The sequence below is a fragment of the Myodes glareolus genome, chromosome 21 (genome assembly GCF_982192425.1).
Source record: "Myodes glareolus chromosome 21, mMyoGla1.1, whole genome shotgun sequence".
Classification (NCBI taxonomy): Eukaryota; Metazoa; Chordata; class Mammalia; order Rodentia; family Cricetidae; genus Myodes; species Myodes glareolus.
The window spans coordinates 37,444,968-37,466,164 of record NC_142046.1 but is presented as its reverse complement, the minus strand read 5'-3'; the positions used below and the strand labels follow the sequence as shown (position 1 = coordinate 37,466,164).

The window sequence follows — 21,197 nt, the reverse complement described above, 5'->3', positions numbered from 1 at the left end:
ACCTCCCTAGGAGGTAAATACCTAATCTCTGGTTTAATGTGTCCAAATAGTCTTCTACACAATATCTTCTTTTAGCAAAATCCTCTGTTCTCCCAGGCTTTATTTCTTACTTCCTTTACTTTGTTTATATGACAACTACAAATGGTTACAGTTAATCTGGTCTGGTCTCTTTCTTTAATTGAAACATTATTAAGACACTTTTCTCTTGATTTATAGGATACTTAAATAAAACATATACTTATCCAATATACTGTAGTTGTAAAAATTTTATTATTGTCATAAAAATCCTTAGTTTATCAGTTTTAAAAATTACTTATGCTTTATTAGTAGAACTATTGCACCAAGAATGCAGAGACTACTTAAAATGTTAAAAAGTAAACAGATGGCATGATAGACAACTCAGTAGTGACAGTTCCTCCCCTTCATCTACTGTTCTTCTTCCCCCTTTTAGACAAGGTCTATCTGTAGCTTTAACTGGCCTTGAAAATACTATGCATCCCAGTCTACCTTGCAAATTCAAATGCTGGGATAATAAACACATATTCTGTGTGTGTGTGTGTGTGTGTGTGTGTGTGTGTGTGTGAGTGAATGCACAGTTACACATACACACACACACACACACACACGTCAGTAAATCTAACTGTGGAGAGGGAAGGTCTGAAAATACTCCTTATTAATGAGAACAGGTTTTCGTCCTTTTAAAGATAGCATACATAAATTAGAAAGCTTTAATTGTTTGACTCGTTTCATTGACATAATTTAGTTTATGTGCATAGACTGGCACCTATGCCGTCGACCGTGTTAATAAATAATTCATAAGTATTCATGTACTCTAACTGTAGTTCTTTCACACCAAGTGAGATGTAGCCAGGCAGTTAACAACATAATGGCCATTAACTCTTCAGGATTGGTGGCTGAATAACTACTCTGTTGTTGATAAAAATGACACACTGGTTCTATGCCTTACTTGGCCTCTGTATTTCAAAAAAACCTTTTTTCCTTCCCGTGCAAAATCCTAACCATTATTTCTAATATGTCTTTTCTTTCCAAGCTTGTATCTATTTTCCTGCATTTCTTTTCCATGGGAGACTTGCATATCTCATTTAATATAGATATATAAAACAATATTTTCTAAATAATCTGCATGAATATATAAATGGAGAATGCCTCCCAGGGATATGAATACTAGGACTGGAGGTAATCTGTCACTAAGAATTTATATGTATAGTTGAAAAGTGAATGCTGTCTGTCATGATTTTTTATTTGCTTTCTTTTGCTTTTGAATGTGACTGCCATAACCTCACCTTAGCATGCTGGGGGAAGTGTAGTTAACTGTGTTCCATTATTCAGTTCAGGAAAGACAAGCTATTCCAAGTCATTTAAAGTCAACTTCAGCTTGTTTAGTCACTTTCTTAAGAGTTCATGTAAGTAGGTCATCCCTTATGTGAACTCACATTGTATTTTAAATAGCAAAAAAAATGAATATAACATAAGAATTCCAGCAGATGAGATTTGCCAGGACAACTAATATTGGGGACTTAGCCTGAGAGCTTAAAAATAAGAAGTGTGTGGTCTAACCAGTCTGTATATCAATAACTTCATGTACATGACTGCTTCCTCATGTCAGAGTGATCCTCTCAATTCTGTTAAGAATTAAAATGGAAAGTTTAAAGTAATCAATTATATAGCTCAAGCTGCTCAATTTTAGTTAGGACAGAATTAAAAAATGAAATGAGGACACTATGAAAAACTGACAAGATGAAAGGGGTTACGATAAAGCTTCGCTGCAAGCACTGAGGCCATATTTGATGCATATTTAATCTTCTTACATTAAATAAAACTTTCAGTCATCTCCTGACTTTAAAAAGGACAAAGAGAAATCATGCATCTTATGAAGTGCTTTGGATCATTTGCACAAACTCAGAAATTATTAAATTTCTACCTTAACCAGTTAACAAGTTCTGAGACTTGAAAATTAATCATGACCTCCTCAAAACCAACCGAGGTAAAAAACTTTTTTTTTTTCCTTTTACTTTCTTAAGACAGCATCTTCTGTGTAACTGCTGTGGCTGTCCTGGAACTCACTTTTTAGAGCAGGCTTGTCTCGAACTCAAGGTGATCTGCCTGCCTCTGCCTCCTGCGAGCTGGGAATAAAGACATGTGCCACTCCTGTAAAAGTTAATTTATTAGGAATTTCAAACTACTTCAATCATTATATACAGAAAATTATAATTGTTAGAGCAATATATGTGTTAAGGACAAAAGTCCATTTAAATACATAGTTAATTTTGTTGTCTAAACTCTAGAAGGCAGTTACTATTTGGTGAATCAATCCATACTAGGATATAAGTGCTACTCACTTTAGAAATACTTGGAAATGTCTTATATTTGATAATAATAATGATGTTATTCTATGAGGTTAATTATCTGAAGTGATTTTTGTACTATTTATCTTCACACACAATTTTCTAAGATTTGTAATAAATATGATTTATACCATTTGATGATTACTATTATAGATAGTGAATTCAAGATAACTAATATAATTAATGTATTTAATTAATACAAGGGAAATGATATAATTTCTTTAGTATAATTAAAAGTATAACTATTACAAATGACACTTATTTGAATGAAGTCATAAACATATTCATATAGAGAACTGTAGTGGTATGAATAGGTACGATCTTAAAGGCTTGGACGATGAGAAGTGGCAATTGAGGAAGTGTGGCCTTGTTGGAGTATGTGTCGACTTTTAGAGAAATGTGTCACTATGGAAATGGGCTTTGAAGTCTCATAGATGCTCAAGTTACTCTCTGTGACACACAGACTACTTCTGCTGCTTGTGGATCAAGATTCAGAATTCTCAGTTCCTTCTCCATTGTTATGTCTTCCTGCATATCACATGTCATGACAATAATGGACTAAACCTCTTAAACTGTAGCCAGTCCCAATTAAATGGTTTCCTTTATAAGAGTTACTTTGATCGTGGTGTCTCGTCACCAAATAAGACAAGAGCTGTTGGAGTCTTGTCTTCTATTACTTATTTTATTGGAAAGATCACTGTTTTACTGAAAAAAGAAAATGGAATGTTTTCTTTATGAAATTAATAGAGAATTTTTTAGGTATCTAAAATAAGTAAGACCATACTATTAGACCATACTATTAGAAAATACAGAATGATCAAAGAGTCAGTGACTCCTAAAATAGAAACACTTTACTTCAACACAGGATAGCAGTTCTAATGTATGTAAACACTTAAGAGAAAATATTTCATAACGTACAAGATTATTGTTAAAATACATAAAGATCTGTGAATTCATAAAATGACAAAATATCCAAAAGTAAATGAATCAAGTATATTAGTTTTAAAAATTATAAAAGCTTTCTTCAAAGAAGAAATTCAAATGTCAGCAATAAAACTAACTGAAGAAGTTGTTGATTCTTTAAGGACAATGCAAGAGAAAGAAAAAGACACCTATGAAGAAAGCCATATACGCATAATCCAGGAAAGGGAAATTTAGAGGTTCATTTAATAATGTAAGAGCACAAGAGATAGTTATAGGAAAAATATCTCTAAATTCAGAGGAGGGGGAGGAAAGATAAGAGGGGCCAGGAGATCAGTGGTTTTACTGGTCAAGTAGGCTACCTTTTAGGAAGATGGAAAACTGATTTTTTTCGTGTGTGTGTGTGTGTGTGTGTGTGTGTGATAACTTTCAAGAGAGATACAGAATATTTAGAATATTCTTTATGGAGCTTGTCTTACCTAGAATACAAGTCAGATTACTGAAGCATTACTGAAGAAGGTATGCTGTTTCCTGAACATATAAACCTTTAGAGGTATGTTTCTAGACTCTTTCTATTTAATTTCCCCTTTGTTTCTCCTAAAGCAAGACCACAAACTGTCAACTGAGAAAAGGAGAACCCTGGGGTGATATCCAGGGAGCTGCCTCTAGTCTGCTGGCATCCAGCTAGAAATTCACCTCCCCAAAGAAAGAAAATCAATATTAATAGAACAGCAACTGTTTCAAATACATGATTTTATGGGTACACTCAATTTTCAAGTTCCTAAAATCTTTATTCATGACTAACAGGAAGAAAATGAACACCCGCATTTACAAGGCATGTTCTGTGAAGAGTGGTTTTTTTACGTACATCATTTCATTTAAAAGGATTTGTTGGGGCAGTCAGACTGGCTCCAGCTGAAACAGCCCAATTACTAGTAAAAACTGCCTCAGGCCTTAAGGGCCGATGGGCTTTAAAATCCATGATGTTAGACTGGATATCAGCATCCTTACAAAGACAGCCAGAAAGCAAACTACACACATACTATTCCTAACAGCATTGCTAAGTGGCATGCTACTCATTTACACTAGAGGTACAGATGGAATGAGAAACATACCCATGCTTTCAAAGTAGCCAAATGGCAAATGGGCGCAGGCCCATACAATTAGGACATAAGTAAGCAACAAAGTAGTCAAAGAAAAGTGGTTAGCGTGTGCAGCTCTTCACGGGTTCCTGAAGAATATTTATCAATTCAGGACTCAGAGAAAATAGAAAGCAAGTTTACAGGTGTAAAACTTCCTTGGTTTTCTGTGTTTAGGAAATTTGTATCATATGGTTTTGATTCTGTGCAATCATTTAGTTCTTGTGAGGAGGGTTGCTGTACAGTGTACTTCAATAATTATCTAAAGTTATCAAAAGTGGCCACATATAAAATGCTGGGACTTTCGTCCCAAGCATATGGAGTCCGTCTTCAACTTTGTTCTATCTATTGGTACTTAACCTGGTTCTGGATAATAAAGGAGGGACGGAGCTTTGGATTTGATTATTTGGTATAAGCTAGACATCTATAGGTAATTCAACAGCAAAACAAGGTAGCTCCCATCTAAATGCATGGCTTGTTAGTTCTTCAAGTATCGCAAAAAATATTTTCAAGCTCTACGAAGTTATAGGAACATTTCTAGATACTGGGAATATCAACGTCTGAAAGACTTTAGACAGAGAGGAGTAATTGAAGCTAACACTGAAAGAGCTTATAGTGCTGTTTAAGGTGTCTGTGTTTGTTTCAATTTCACTGCTGTGACAAATTATCCTGATCTTTAAACACCCTGGGGTAGAAAGGTGGCATATACTTCTAGGATATAGTTCATGACAGCAGAGAGGTCGAAGTGGCAGGAGCTCAATGAATCTAGTCCTGCCACACTCACTTTCAAGAGGAGAGAGAACTACATGCATTCAGGCCTGCTAGCTTGCTTGATAGCTTGCTTGCTTGCTTGCTTGCTTGCTTCCTCCTCTCTTTTACAAGACCCCTTGCCTTGGGGATGGTCCATCCCACAGTGGGCTGTGTCTTCCCTCATCAACCTATGTGTACATACTTGTGTGTTCATTAGAGTGAATGAAATGATTTTAATCATGCATGTAAAAGCCTGAATTTCCCTTTTACAAATTCACTTATTGACAAAAGACACACAAAGACAGAAACTCATCACTCAGAAAATGATGAATACTTCTGGGATTTTGACTTTAACTGCAGAATCCACCAGAATTTATTGTAAATTAAAAAATGAAAAAGTTTTATTATACTAAGGACAGATTTCAGCTGGGCCATGGTGCCACGTGCCTTTAATCCCAGCACTCGGAAGGAAGAGATAGGCAGATCTCTGTGAGTTCAAGGCTAGCCTGGTCTACAGCGCAAGTTCCAGGAGAGGCTCCAAAAGCTACAGAGAAACCGTGTCTTGAGAAAAAAAATCATTCTTAGCTTCCTGAATATTTTTACTAGGATAAGATTGAAGGTAGTCTACAACCTGGCAAAGTTTATGCTTGTTTAGTCATCTAAACATAGCTTCTGACCTATGTAAAATCTCAGTTTCCTATTGAGAAATCATAATCTCTTATTTTTAGTTTCTACATTTGTAGGCAGATTGTCCCATTTACTTAACGTAGAGTGTTAAACTATCACTCGTTCTTACAAGATTTTAAGGAATTTCCATCCATCCCTGTCATTTCCTTTACTTGGAAAGGTACAGATCTGTGTAGTAGGAACAGGTCGATCCCAAGTGCTCATGAATGTGTTAGAACGTGGACACTTCCCTTGGTGATACAAACAGCTTTGCTCGCCATTTCAAAGTCCCGAGATCAGATAGAGACTGCCTCATGTGAACTTGGAGATGGACCATTTCTGTGCAGTTTGAAAACTAGTTGTCAATCATCGACTTTTTAGTTCAATTAATAATTACAAAAAAATGTCTAATACTGAGACTTTAAGATCAATGCCTTACAAATAAGGCATTTTTGATGCTACACAATTTGATATGGAGGAAATTAAAATGCCTTAGCAGTGAATGTAAAGCTGTCTCCCAACCGTTATTTTCTGCAGTGGGACAGGAATAAATTGTGTCAAAAGTTTGAAGTTTACCACACGTCAAAATAATAATAATAATAATAATAATAATAATAATAATCCATCTCTACTTCATTCCCTGAATTTCCACTCATACCACAAGAGTAGCATTATAATGGCAACAGAAACAAGCTTACAGCTTTGTCACAGAGCATAGCTCATCACTTTCCATTCATAGACATTAACAACACTGTGTGTGTGTGTGTGTGTGTGTGTGTGTGTGTGCGGTGTGTGCACAGGTGTGATAACCAGACATTTACACGTGTTGTTGCTTGTTGTTCCAGTACATTGAACTCCTTGAAAGCTCATTTAATGTCCTCAGTCCCTGACTCCCTGCTCTCCTATAGAAAAGGCTTTGTGTTTTTTGTAATCATATGAGCTTACTGCAGGCTGACAATCCTATGATTATTCTCTGTGACTTTCACCCCTTTGCGCATTAATGAATTTGCACGCCTTTTTTTCTTTCTTGTCAGTTCATTTCAGTCAGAGAGAAATGGTTTCTTAGCCCACCGTAGCATTACTTCCCATGCATTATTTCCACTCAGGGTTAACACATTGTATGTTTCCAATAATTCCCAATCACTCATGCTGTTAATGCAAGCTTCATTTATTTCCTCATAATATATTTCTTTCATTCATTAGTTCATTGTTTATATTGTAACTTAATGTCTCTACAAGTAATGATTTTCATTCAAGAAATACCAATAAAATAATATGGAAAGGTTATATAAATGTCACTGCTTTCCTGCAGATTTTATATATTCTTCTGAACTCTGAACATCTGGAAGAATTTCTACTATAAAAGGAAATAATTCTAGTCATGAAGTAGTATTCGTTGAAATAGTATTTGACTTGCCAGAGAGAGGCTTGACAAAAGTGTAAAAAGGTCCTTCTATTCACACATTCACATACACAATACCTCCAGTTTCCTTTCTGATATAGAATTCTGGATCATAAGCATAAGAAGGTCCATATTGGCTTTTCCATTCTTCATACTTGTTTATTATAAAATCAGTCACTGGCAGTATATAAAGCTTCAGAAACCAGTGCATGCCATTTAGAAAGCAAACTGCCCTTTTAAGCTATGTAATAGATTATATTGCAGAAAAGAGTATGAAAGTGTAAATTCCTTTTGTTCTTAAGAGTTACATGAGAAGGTCACTTAGTACCTTGAAGTTGTGTGGAAATATCAAGGAAAGAACACTCAAACTGTTTTGTTAATATAGCCAAAATACTTTAAATTTTTATTTTGATATTCAGGTCCATCTTTGACACCTGAAGGCAATCATTATATTTAACTTGCAACATTAATTGGTTAATTAATCACAAAGCTGGTTAGCCTTTCATTGCTGATCCTTATGCTTCAATCTTTGTTATTGCATAATCATTTTAATGCCTCAAAATTTGATCGTTTTGTAGAAATAAGTAATAATACTGTTGAAAAAATCATAGAAAATTTAAAAAAGCTATTAAAATTACAACAATGTCCTACCATTTCTGGAATTGAATTATTACGCAATTACTTATTCCTAAAAATATTCTTCCATATAAATTATACTTAAGTACTGAGAAATTTACAAAATATAAAAAGTATAAGCAAAAAATGATAATAATAATTTCTACCTCACATCTTCAGTCTTCATTTACTTTTTAATTCTAAATAACTAGGTCTGTGCAACTAAAGTAGGAAGACATTTATCATTCAGTATTGTTTCATTACTTTTTTACTTAAATTTATTGACTGTTTACTAAGCTATTCTGTTTAAATACAAGTTAAAAAATTTCTTAGTATGTGTTAAAATAAATAGGAATGTCTGTGGGAATATCATTTCTTTTTTTGGGTAGAGAATAAAAAAGATTTTTCAAATGTCTACTTAAGATGTTTTTTTCTCATTTTAGGTGAAAAGTGCTTTCCTATAAAACTTTATCATACACAATTTTCCATGATATTCTGGTAATGAGTAATATTTTATTTTAGCTCTTAGGGTAATAAGAACAATGAAACAGACATTCTGCATGTTTAAATTTTTACTTTCCCTTTTAGAGAAAGGAAAAGGCCAGCAGTGCTTACCTGGGGATATGATATAGAAGAAATCTTTAAATTCGTCCATCCAAACTTCTGCCAGTCTTCTGTTGTTCTTGTTAATGACATGGCCAGTGCCACCAGGGAATGTATATGGAGTTGCCTTTCGGAAAACATGACCGACGTGAGAGCAAGTCACAATCTCCAAAGAACCTCCACATTGCCAGATCTAGAGAAAAGAGCAATCCTATGTAAGAGCCAATAGAAACTATACAATGAGAATACATAGCATGAATAAAGTTTCAACCATACCTACAGATAGATGTTACACATTTCAACAAAATAACACATAGACACAGACTTTTAAGCTAAGATAATCACATTTTACAAAAGAAGATAGTCTCTTTAAACATTTGTAGCACTGGGACTTTGGAACTAAGATGCAGCTCTTTTCATGTCATTTTATTTGGTAACTAGAGTTATAGTGTACAGTTGTTACTCAGTTATTATTTAGCAGATAATTTGGCATCCAGATTCTGATACAACCGAATCTCATTGTGAATTGATATAGATGATGCAATACCAAAAATCTAAATTTGGTTTGAAGAAAAATCTATTAATTACCCTCTGTCTATTTGAAATTGCAAATGCTTACCCACTCTCAGACATCATTTTTTTTTTGTAAATCTTATACAATTGGATGTCAATACTCTTACTAACATTCTGTGATGCTTTTACTTCTGCTTACTATGTATCTTTCAAAATAATATTTCTAGGACATACTTTGGAGAGACTGAGTATTGGTTTACTATTATACTGTAAACATTATTTTAATAAATAACTAAAAGTATTATTGTGAACATTTACTCGTTCAAGAAAAATATTTTTAAGGAAAAGTTTTTTGAAACCAGGAACTCTTGGAAAACATAGCTTGGATATCTTGATATTCTCAGATCTACTCTGTAGTTGAAGGAAGGTGCTATATAAAGTTTTCACAAGTATTTATTTCAGTAAAATTTCACTGCATAGCCAAAGGCCTTACTAGTATCTTGGACCTCGATATTGGTGTATTGACAGTGGTCCCATGTTAATAAGTTCTGCATGTGTGTATTCAATCAATTATGGATTGAAAATATTGGGAAATGCTATCTTTGTTAAATGTACACAGTATTTTTGTTGTCAAAAATAACCAATAGGTACAGTAAGGTAGATCTTTGAGTAAAGGCCCTCATTCTGCATTGTGACAACCTGAATTAAAATTTCAGAGCCTGAATGGTGGGAAAAGAGAGCTGATTCTAGTAAGTTGTGTTCTGACAGTCAAAAGCATCCATTTCATAATGTATACAAACAAAATGCTAATGTAACAAGAGAAAAACATAATAAAACTACTACATAGCAATGTTTACATCATACTAAAAATACAATCTTCAGATATTTTGAAGTATAGAGAAAGTTATCAAAAAGCCATATGCAAGTATTGTGACTTTTATGTAATGGACTTTTACAGTCACCATTCTTGGTTCACTGTGACAAGACTTAGAACTAATTGTCCCATCCCCATATGAAGAGAAGATTGCCTGTGTGAGCAGGATTATACTAGTGGAAGAGATGAGAAATATAACACTTAAGCAGAAAGCAGAATAGTGGGCTTCTTTATCACTCTCAAAGGACAAGCATATTTTCCAAAAATATTTTATAGACTCACAACTCTTCCACCATTGGACTATGATACCTACAACCCATCTTGCAATTGTAGAAACCTTCACATTCTTCCTTTGTTTAAATAAAAGCAGTTGATCATTTTTCCCACAATGATAAATTAAGGTTTACAGTCAGTCTAGACACATTCCTTATATCTTATAAATGTATCTGATTTAATCATGTCTCCTGCAGTTCTCTTGATATCATGAATTCACCCTACAAATTACATACTATGACTTCAGAGTAGGCATCTTAAATATCCAAAGCTAATGAAAAAAAATCTATAAAACATGAAGAAATCGTAAATTGTATTATATTGCCTCCATCATACTTCATTTACACCCATATAAAATCGCATACACTATATTTTGTAGACATACCACATTTTTTTTACTTTTCTACTCATTGGAGAATGATGTTCATTTCTGTATCTTCCTTAAAACATGTATGGTGGAAGCCAAAAATGTTTATGTAGATGAGTCATGTAGTATACTCCATTTCTGGACACTCCTTTCCCATGTGTTACTTGACACTTTTCCCTTCTTTAAACTATGTTTTTTGTATGTTGTTCTCCATTTCTCTTCATAGACTCAAAGTTGGTCTCATTTGTTGTATAAACATAGAAGCAATATAAATGATGATAACTTCAACTCTTATATCTCAACATAGACTTTTCCAATGGAACATGAATTAGTATAGCAAAACATTTACTGGCCACACCTTTTTTGGGGGGGGATTGCCTCAGAGATAACCAGATATGCCAGTCCATAAGTGAATTTTTGAGTCCACCCTCCTCTACCAGTCTGATCATATTTTGTCCAAAGAATTTTTAAAAAACTGTTAATTAATGGTTAAACCAATCTTCCAGATGGCCGGTAAAATTAAATAAGAAATAAAGTAAAATCAAACTCATTGACATAACTGATTTCTCCTTAGCTTTCCAAAAATGCATTCAACCCACTATTCAACCTTGATAATATTGTCTGTAAAATAACTTACAAATGACTCGTTTGCTCAGGATGCTACTAAAAAACACCATATCCTGCCTAGATGATAACTTCATGAACAGAAATGCAGTTTTAATATCTGAGAAGTTGGGACATCATTGATTATCGTACAGTGAAAGCTATGCTGTCATTCCTTCCTCTTATAACATCTCCATGTCTTTTGGATTAAGGTTTCACCTTCATGAACTAATTGCCAACTACCTATAGATCCATTCTCCAGGTATAGTCACATGATTGCACTCTGAAAATTTAATTCGTTCTAAGAAATTAGAAAGGATTTTTTATATAAAAAACTATGTGACTTTGCTTCACTACTTGAATCCTTCAATGAACTGAAAATATAAACAAAATTCCTTCATAGTTCTTCTAAGAAGATCCATAAGTCTTTTCATCTATAAATAACCTGCTATTTTCTAGAATCACATTACACATTTTACTATATATCAAAGCCTTCTCACATCCTTACTTTATACCTATGGAATTTTATCCTGACCTTTTTCCATTAAATGAGTAGCCCCTTTCTCATTCTTATCCCAGCCAAAGCATCATCTCACAAGAGCCATTTCTACAGCCTGGGTAGATACCTCAATCATGCTTGTAGTTTATTCCCTCCTGCGTGAGATAAAGTCCCAGAAACAATGTTGGGTGATGTGCCTGTGTGGGTGTGAGCACAAAGCTCCACGTAGACACCCACACATACACATAAGCTGAAAAGCAAATCAAAAGATTTTTGAAAAAGAAATTTTCTGTATCCTTGTGTTTTTTTTCTTGTTGTTTTGTTTTGTTTTGTTTTGCCTAGGTAGACTATAAAAAGGCAAAGATGGCTGGTCATTTTTGTAGGCCTGAGAGCCAAATATCAAATTATGTTCATCTTGAGGCAGAAAGATAATTATTATGGTGCCAAAATGATCAAATGGATCATTTAAAATTTACCTATCAAGGTTAATATGAGAAAAAAATCACTGCTGGAAAAATGATTAGATAAGCACCTTTGGGATGCATACAAGTTACATATTGTGAAGTTTTAACCATATGGATTAAGACAAATTACCTTGTCAAATGTGAGCTATTACATAGTTCTTGGAAATTAAGGGAGTTATTTGGAGGGTACCATGCAGCACAAAAGTAAAATAAAGTCTAATTCACTGCTCATGGTGAATGAGGCTGTTGAGCGACACAATAGCAACCCTATAAGCACCACTGACATCCTTAATATGGAATCGCACAGTTATCTCAAATTCCCTAAAAAAAGTTTAAGCAGGGTTCTCAGTATTTTCATTATAATCAGGTCTTTCTTAAAAGTGACAGTACTTCAGAAAAATTACACAGAAATTAGTGAGCCAGGGAATTTACGGTCTTATTATTATAAGGAGTTCCATACTAATGGGAAGAAAAGTTTTCCTTCTTTTCTACCACCAACAAACCAAGAAGGGAGGTTCAGTGCAAAAACGAGAAACTAGCCTTTCCCTACCAGAGTGAATTCTATGAATAGCAAATGGGAAAGCTACTCCAGTACTGCCATTTGAACTGAGAAAAATGTGCTTAAAATGTTCTTGGAAAATCATCAAGCATGCAATAAAAGCTGATTTTCATTTTCTAATGCAATAAAAATGGTGTCTAATCTAAAGAATCTAAAGAATCTGGTTGCTATAGCTGAACTGGCAGGTGAAAAGATGACGGGACTGGAAGTGTATCTAGCTTCAACTTGCTTCTGGACCTTACATATTGAACATGGTGCATAGAAAAGAGAGGTATAGACTGGAGATCTAGCTCATGAACAAGTGTTTGCACAAGTAAGAAAGACAGCTGGTGGTTCTCTGCTATGACAGAGATTAAAACCATATTTCCACAACTCTTGGGGGTCAGAGAGATTGTGCAAAGCAAAGCAAATTTTCAGAAAATGACAAAAAAATAAGCGTTGAAGATGATCACTATCAAGAACAGGTGGACCTATGTGGAGCCAATCACAGACACTCATAAACGAATATGATTACGTGATCTACTATTTCTCCTGCCCTCTCTTTTGCCTGACATGGATGGAGAGAGAACATGAATATACACTCAAAGGGCTTCTGTCATCATGGGCCCATGAGCGAGAGACACAAATGTCAGCTACTGTTTACATAACAAGGCCTTTACAAAGAACAGAGGGATTTTTAATAATTGGAAGCCGTCAGAAATCCACAGAGTTTGTCATAAATGGCAAGCATTAGCACTGCAAAAACTGCTGTCTTTGAAAACATAAACACACGACTGGAGAAAAAAATTAAGTGTTATGAGTGAATAGTAAGTTATATACCACAACAAATTCACATTGTACAATGCATCCCCCATCAAGCAATTATTGATACCTGTTCTAGGAATTCTTTCTCTCTACTTTTATATTTTATTTTGCAAATGTGCATTAGCACTGGGGTCATTGCGACACCCAGGTGTCTCTGTATCTACTCTGTCAACTCCTGGCACTCTCCAAGCGTGTAGTCTTATGAGTTCTATGTTAATAATAGGGCTCAGGACATAATAACCTCAAATATGGGAACATGAAATCAGGAAAAAGTAACTTTTGAAACCAAAAGGTAACTTTGATTTTTCCCCAACCAAACTCTCTCATTTGACACACTATAATAAAAAAAAATCTTCCATGATTTGGATAACCTGAATATCAGTCACACAATCTTCATTGTGTTTCCACCCCTGCTTAGAGCCTAGGTAAATCTAAGCAAACAAACCGGCTAAAACCTTTAACCTTCGACTCCTGTCTATTACATTAAGTCATTCCCTTTATTCTAGTCTTACTTCACAACTCATTCACTTCATTTTATTAAAATTAAAATGCACAACATTATATGAGTCTTTGATCCTTATTTCTGAAAACTTTCCTCTCAGACAACAGTTTTATTAATTTTTTTACTTCAAAAAGTTATTCATCTTGTGCAATAGGAGTATCTGTCATCTAGAACCTAGTAGAGTAAGGAAAAAACTAATCTCCCCCAACTATACTCTGAGCATGCACACAGCCCAAATAATGGAATTTATTGAAGTACTGTGGTCCCAAAGGTGTCTGGCCTTTCTACCTTAATAGGTACAGCCAGAAGTACTGGGTTTATGCTGTCCTGCTAAATGGCAATGTTCATTTCTATGGTCATTCAATGGGTTGTGGTTACTTTTCAACGTTTAAAGGGGTTGGCAACAAGTTGTTATTGTTACTGTGTGTTGATATTTCATTTGTATATTAATATACAAAGCTTGCTTGAAGATTAGAGAGTAAAACATCTGCCCTAGTCAGCCTTGTACACCAGGCAGTGGTGACACACAACTTTAATCACAATATTCACACTAGTTTGCCTTAGAAATCAGATGGTAGTGGTGCACGCCTTTACTCCCAGCCCTCGAGAGGAATATAAGACAGGAAGAGACAGCTCTCAAACAGTTTCATTCCAAGAATTTCTAGAAGCAGGATCACCATTTTGGACTGAGCTAGAGGTAACAGTCGGTGGTTGACTGTTTTAGTTTTCTGACCTTCAGGTTGAACCTGAATAACTATTCCTGGGTGTTTATTATTAATGCTGCACTTGGCGCACAACATTTGGAGTTCAAATTTATGAAAATGCCCTTTGCCTGGGCTTTTTAGCCACCTTCACAGGGCAAAGCTGAGCACAAACATAGCCAAATAGATTTGGGAGAAAAACGAGTGCTCTCAACTCCTATCCATCCTAGCTCAGCTTTTTCTTTTTCGCTGCCTGTCTGTTCATGGCTTCCTGTGGCATTGCTAGTTTGCTGCCACCTCACATGGCACTAACACAGCTTCCCGTGACTCCCCATATCTCCCTGTGGCTCCCACTTTCACTAAAGCTTGCCGCCAACCCTGTGTGTAGCTCCCATGTGAATACCACAGCTTCCCGCCAGCCCTATTGTGTAGCTCCCATGTGAATGCCACAGCTTCCCGTGACTCCCACAGTCTGCACACACCTGCTGCATGACTGCCCTAACAGGCATCTTTAACAAAAATCTGTTAAGTTTGGTTTTGAGTTCTGCTTAGAAATCCCACAAGTTAGTGACATTGGAACAAGAAACACCAGAGCCCCAGCAACTCTGGAATGCTTTATAGGTATAGCTGAGACCCCTGTTGGCTCACATCGTTATTATACCTTAAAAAATTCCACTGAACCTGGATTTTAATGGAGGTAAGTCATCTGATAGTGGCAAATAATACCACTATCCAGGATTTGAGTACCAGTAGTCATTTTCTGAACAGAAATGCATTTTTTTCTTTTTTTATTTTTCCATTCAATTATTTACACTTCCTTCCCTCCTCCCAATCCCCTCCTGCTCCCCCACATCTCCTCCTTCCTCTCCCACCCTGCTTGAGAGAGAGCAGGGAACCCTGCCCTGTGAGAAGTCCAAGGCCCTCCCCCATACACCCAGGTCTAGGAAGCTGTGCATCCATAAAGAGTAGGGTCCCAAAAAGCCAGAACATGCTGTTAAAACAAGTCCCAGTGCCTTCTCAGTCAACCCCCACTGTCAGCCACAATCAGAGAGTCCGGTTTGATGACATACTCATTCAGACCCGGTCCAGTTGGATTTGGTGAGCTTCCATTAGAACAGGCACACTACCTCAGTTGGTGGACCAACCCCTCGCAGTCCTGACTTCCTTGCTCGTCTTCTCCCTGCTTATGCCTTTCAACTGGGCCTTGGGAGCTCAGTCCGTTGCTCTGATGAGAGTCTCTGTCTCTATCTCCATCCATAGCCAGACGAAGATTCTATGGTGATATTCGAGATAATCATCAGCGTGATAGTGGGGCAAGGACAGTTCAGGCACCCTCTCCTCTGCTGTCCATCCATATGGATGCCTGGGATCCCCAGGAATTGAGTACCTGTAATCATTTTCGGACCAGGAATGCATTTTTTTAAAAAATGCTAAGCCAGAGTGATTAGAACCAACTCCACGGCCCTGACTGTTCCAACCACTTTAACATGGCAGAAGTATGTTCGCTGCCTCTCTGACCCATGCTCTCCACCACAGCTCCAGGGATGCAGTGGGTAAATGTTGCCATTAAGCAACTTGTAGAACTCTGTTCACAAATTCCATTTAAGTGGGACCTTCTGAACGAGCCATAGTTTGTTCTACCAGCATGAACAAAGAAGCTGTTTCTCAAAGAGGCTGTGTAATTTTTTTTACTGCTAACATTGAACCAGATTTGTGTGTGGCTGCTTATTTGTTTCCCACTGCTTAGCCACAAAATAATCATACAGAAACCACATTAATTGTAATATTGTTTGGCTAATAGCTCAATCATATTTTTGGCTAAATCATAGCTTAAATTAACCCACCTCCATTAATCTGTGTATCTCCACGAGGCTGTGGCTTATTGGGTAAAGTTCAGGTGTCTATCTCCAGTGGGGCTACATGTCTCTTTCTCACTCTGTCTTCCTTCTCCCAGCATTCAGTTTAGTTTTCCCTGCCTAGCTCTGTTCTACCCTGCTATAGATCCAAACCAGTTTCTTTATCATTAACCAATAAAAGCAACACATAGAGAAAAGGACACACACACACACCATTTCCCCTTTTCTGCTTAAATAAACATGAAAGTTTTAACTTTAACATAGTAAAATTACATATAACAAAGCAGGTATTAAGCAAGAATTACAGTTAAAATGTTTGTATATACTTTATATTTTATCACAACTAGGGAAAACTATAATTATAACTTTCTAAAAGGAGAAATTGTGTGGAAAGTCCTTCTGTACATGTGTTGCTTCTATTGGTTAATGAATAAAGAAACTGTTTCAGCCATAAGGTTAGCAAAATAGAGCTGGGAGCAGAAAACTAAACTGAATGCTCAGAGAAAAAAGGCAGAGTCAGGGAGATGCCATGTAGTCACTAGAGGGGAAAAATGTGAGTTGCCAGCTGGAAACATGCAGTAGGCCATGAACCTCATGATAAAATATAAAATAATAAAAATGGGTTAACTTAATATGTAAGAGCTTGCTAAAATATGCTATAATGGTTGGCCAAGCAGTGATTTAATTAATACAGTTTCTGTGTTGTTATTTCAGGAGTCTGGGAAGCTAAAAAGCAAACAAGTGTCCTCCCTACAACAAGTTAAGAAGATTTTTCTTAAAGGAGCCAGGCCTCTGCTCACCTCCAGCAAACAGAATCTATCTGGAAAGAAGAAAAAAAGCAGCTACAAAGAAGCTGTGCTTAACTCTGCTCTTGTGTCTAGAATTCCTTCCTAATCTCTCTCAGTTTTATGTGGATGTAGTTGCTCCCCCTTGGCATGACAATTGCAGACCAAGACTGCTTGTTCATTTTGCAACTCTTCAAATCAGAATAAAGATGATGTGGGATAACCCTCTGTATGCAATGAATATGTTTTATTACCATTGGTTAATAAATAAACTGTTTTGGCCAATGGCTTAAAAGAATAAAGACAGGCAGGAAATCCAAACAGACAGACAGACAGACAGACAGACAGACAGATAGATAGATGCCATGTAGCAGCTAAAGGAGACAGATGCTGGAGGACCTTACTCAATAAGCCACATCCTCGAGGTAATACAAATTTAATCGAAATGGGGTAGTTCAAGATGTAAGAGCAAGCTAGAAATATGCCTGAGTCATTGACCAAACAGTGTTGTATTTAATATAGTTTCTGTTTGATTATTTGGGTCTGAGCAGTTGGGAAACAAATGAACAGTCTCTACCTACATGTGACTACCTTAGTGATTACTCTGCCAGTTTCTTTAGTAAATATTTTGGAAGAAAGACTAAAAAAATGTGAAGAAAGAGAGGAATAATAAGACCTCTAAGAAGGATGTGCATGCCAGATGTGGACACTTACCTCTTGCAATCACAGAACTCTGGGAATTATTGCAAAGGAACGTGAATCAGTACATGTACTATGAAACAAATAGAGCTGTCTTTTATTGACAAATTCCTCTGTACTCCACCCCTTACTTACTATGTAACTGAGGAAGACTTTTAAATGTGGATTTTCATGTATATACCTTCCAAATGCTAGTATTAGAGGCCTGCAATGCCAAGTCTGATAGGCAGTGCAACATTCGCAGTAGGCAACCATTATCAACTGAGCTCCAATCATATCATAAACAAAAATATTCTATTGTTGCCTCCACTATGTATATTTGTAAGATTTTTTAAGTGCTCATCCCCTTATCTTCTACATTGGAACAAAATTGTGATCATAGAAACTAGTTGGAGGTTCCATTGCTGATTTCAGGAGCAAGTAAAATGATTGCCTATTGCACATTTAATTTTTGTTGATGTGTTGCTGTTTGTTGTTTTATGAAAAAAACACAGTAAAATCTTGAATTTTACTATTCTTTAAAAATTAGAACATCAGTATCTTAACAGTTTACTTTAACAATGATTAGTTTAAAACTGTAGTCAATGATTTTTCAAGTAGACTATGACATTATGTTTTCTTAAGTCATCTTATAAGAGCTGAATAAATAGGAAAAATTGAAAAAATGTTTTTTTTTCTTCCACATGAACTAGTAATGCTCAGACTTCTTTATATAATCAAGCATAGCTGATTGTTGCTTTGAGACTTCCAAAATATTAATATTTATGTATTTTATCTCTGTCAACCAAATTTGATGTGTATAAAATATACTTTTATCCACGGAAGATTAAAGTCTGTTTGACTCCAGATCTTTTTTATAGACTTCTTTGATGATTTGTAGTAGATAATAAAAATGTAAAATTGTTCATTGCTCATTTGATTATCTATTTGATTTTCTCCCTACTTTCAAAGGAAAATGATCTAACTTATATTATCTTTTTTGTGTGTTTTGGCACCTACAGTAGTGACTTCTAATTTAGGATCATACAATTCACACACAGCTGGTTTTTGTGACTCATATTTATAATTTCAGAGCTCCAGAGACTAAGGCAGGAGGACCCCTACAAGTTCAAGCCTAGCCTGGGATGCATATTTAGTCTCAGACTAGTCGAAGTGAGAGTTAAGACCTTGTCTCAAGTAAATAAATAAACAATAAAGATGCTTGTCATAAGTTGACATGTGTAATTGTACTTCAAGAGGAACAGTTTCCAAATTAAAGTTGTGTCAGACTGATGCAGGCAGCTACCTGTTTTATTCTGAGTTTCACCTTCTTCCCCAACGGTCACTGTCTCTGCACTGCACAATTGTTATGACATCCTCAAAAATAATGCTAAATGGCATATAGTAGAGGGCACATGAATCAATGGTTATGTCCATGTCCTTAGATAGTCAGATTGGATTCCTGCTCAACCCCTTACCAGTTGAATGACCTCACTTGTTTTCCTTCTATAATTTGTTTGTAGGCAATAAAAATGACTGAGAAGATGTACTCAAGAGGGCCGTTGTGATGATTAAGGCAAACTAGGGCATGCAAAGATATTTAGTCTTTATATGGAAAATGAAGTTGAACACAGTAGACTGGAGAGATGTATTAAAGAGTGATTGCAGTAATCTAGGGGCGAGATGATAATGTCCTAGGGTGATGATAATGAAACAGAGAGGCGTGTAATAGCCTGACACAATTTAGGGAATTAAAATTATGAATTAATGCATGTGTTTCTTGAACCATTATGTTCTCTATCAGGCTTAGCTTCCATGCTTGTTCCGGTAAACAGTCCTCGCCTATTCTATCTTTAATTGATTTGTTTTCACTAAAATATAGCACCACCTACCTCTATAACATGCCATTAAGTTCCTTAATTTTAGTTTCTTAGGTAATTAATATTTATATTTACCTTTGATTTTTGAGGTTTTATTTATACATACTTGTATGAGACTATGTGATATAAATATACATACATTATATCTCAGAAGCATCATGTTTTACTTTGTAAATAAATGCAATTTACTTAGTAAAAAAATCTGAATTTAATAAGACCAACCAGTAGTCTATGCTATAAATAAAATAAAATGTCAGTCTAAGTAGGTTCATAGTATATGATTGATTGATTCATTAAAAGGTAATAGGGAAATGTGGAGAACTGCATGATACCCCCAAAACATGTCTGTCACACAACTGAATTAGAAGCAATAGTTGTGGCTTTCATTGTCCTTAAAAAAACAAAACTGGTGATACTTATAGCAAACAATACAGTCACCATTAGTACTTCACTTCCATTTTGTGTATACACACATACACACACACACAGAGAGAGAGAGAGAGAGAGAGAGAGAGAGAGAGAGAGAGAGAGAGAACAGGTATATGCATGTCAAATTCTATGATTCCTATAATTGTAAAATATTCTGCAAAAGCCTCTGCTAGTACAAACCAGATTCATGAAACCACTGTTCTTATTTGGTAGTCATATTAATTAGGAAGTTTTACTTCATTATAGACTAAAACTTGGCAGCTTTTCGGCTTTACTGATTCTTTTCCCATATAATATTTTGATGATATCCTTTTCCCTCCCCAAATCTTCCTAAACCCTCCCCATCTCCTTAAATATCTGACTTTATTTTTACTCCCCATTTCCCCCCCTCAAAAACCAATGCAAAATAATACAAACAAAAATCAATATAAACTAAATAAGGAGGAGGAGGAAGAAAAAGATAGGCAGGCAGGCAGGCAGGCAGGCAGGCAGGCAGGCAGGCAGGAAGGAAGGAAGGAAGGAAGGAAGGAAGGAAGGAAGGAAAGAAAGAAAGAAGGAAGCGAGATCCTATCAAAACAAATAACACACACACAAACAAAACAGAGTTGTTTTATGTTAGGTAACTCTTATTGAGCATGGACCTGATAATTATTTTGACAGGGGATGCCATCTTTCTTTATTGGTTGAGCTATGTTCTACTTTACTTTCCTTATAACAGTTGATTCATGTAATTTGTAAGTCACCAGATCTGAGTTCATTTTTTTTCTAATTTTTTTTTTTTTTTGGAGACAAGTTCTTGTTATTTAGCCCAGATGTACAAACTCATGTTTCCCTTGCATTTGCCTCTTCAGGGTTAGATCACAGATGCTTGCCACCATATCTGACGATGCAGTCACGTCTTGGTTTGAATAGGATTGAAGATGAGTATTGGCCTATATCAAATTGTTG

The 21,197-nt window shown here is 35.7% G+C and overlaps 1 protein-coding gene across 6 annotated transcripts in view; it reads right to left on the bottom strand.

Annotated features, from left to right (window-relative positions):
• Window positions 1-21,197, bottom strand: part of Galnt13 (polypeptide N-acetylgalactosaminyltransferase 13) — a 560,713-nt gene that overhangs the window by 164,253 nt on the left and 375,263 nt on the right. For all 6 annotated transcript variants that reach the window (XM_085681127.2, XM_085681123.2, XM_085681120.2 and 3 more), the window contains one exon: window positions 8,475-8,655. In XM_085681127.2, coding sequence (XP_085537253.1) covers window positions 8,475-8,655 — 181 coding nt within the window. The remainder of the gene's footprint in view (window positions 1-8,474; window positions 8,656-21,197) is intronic.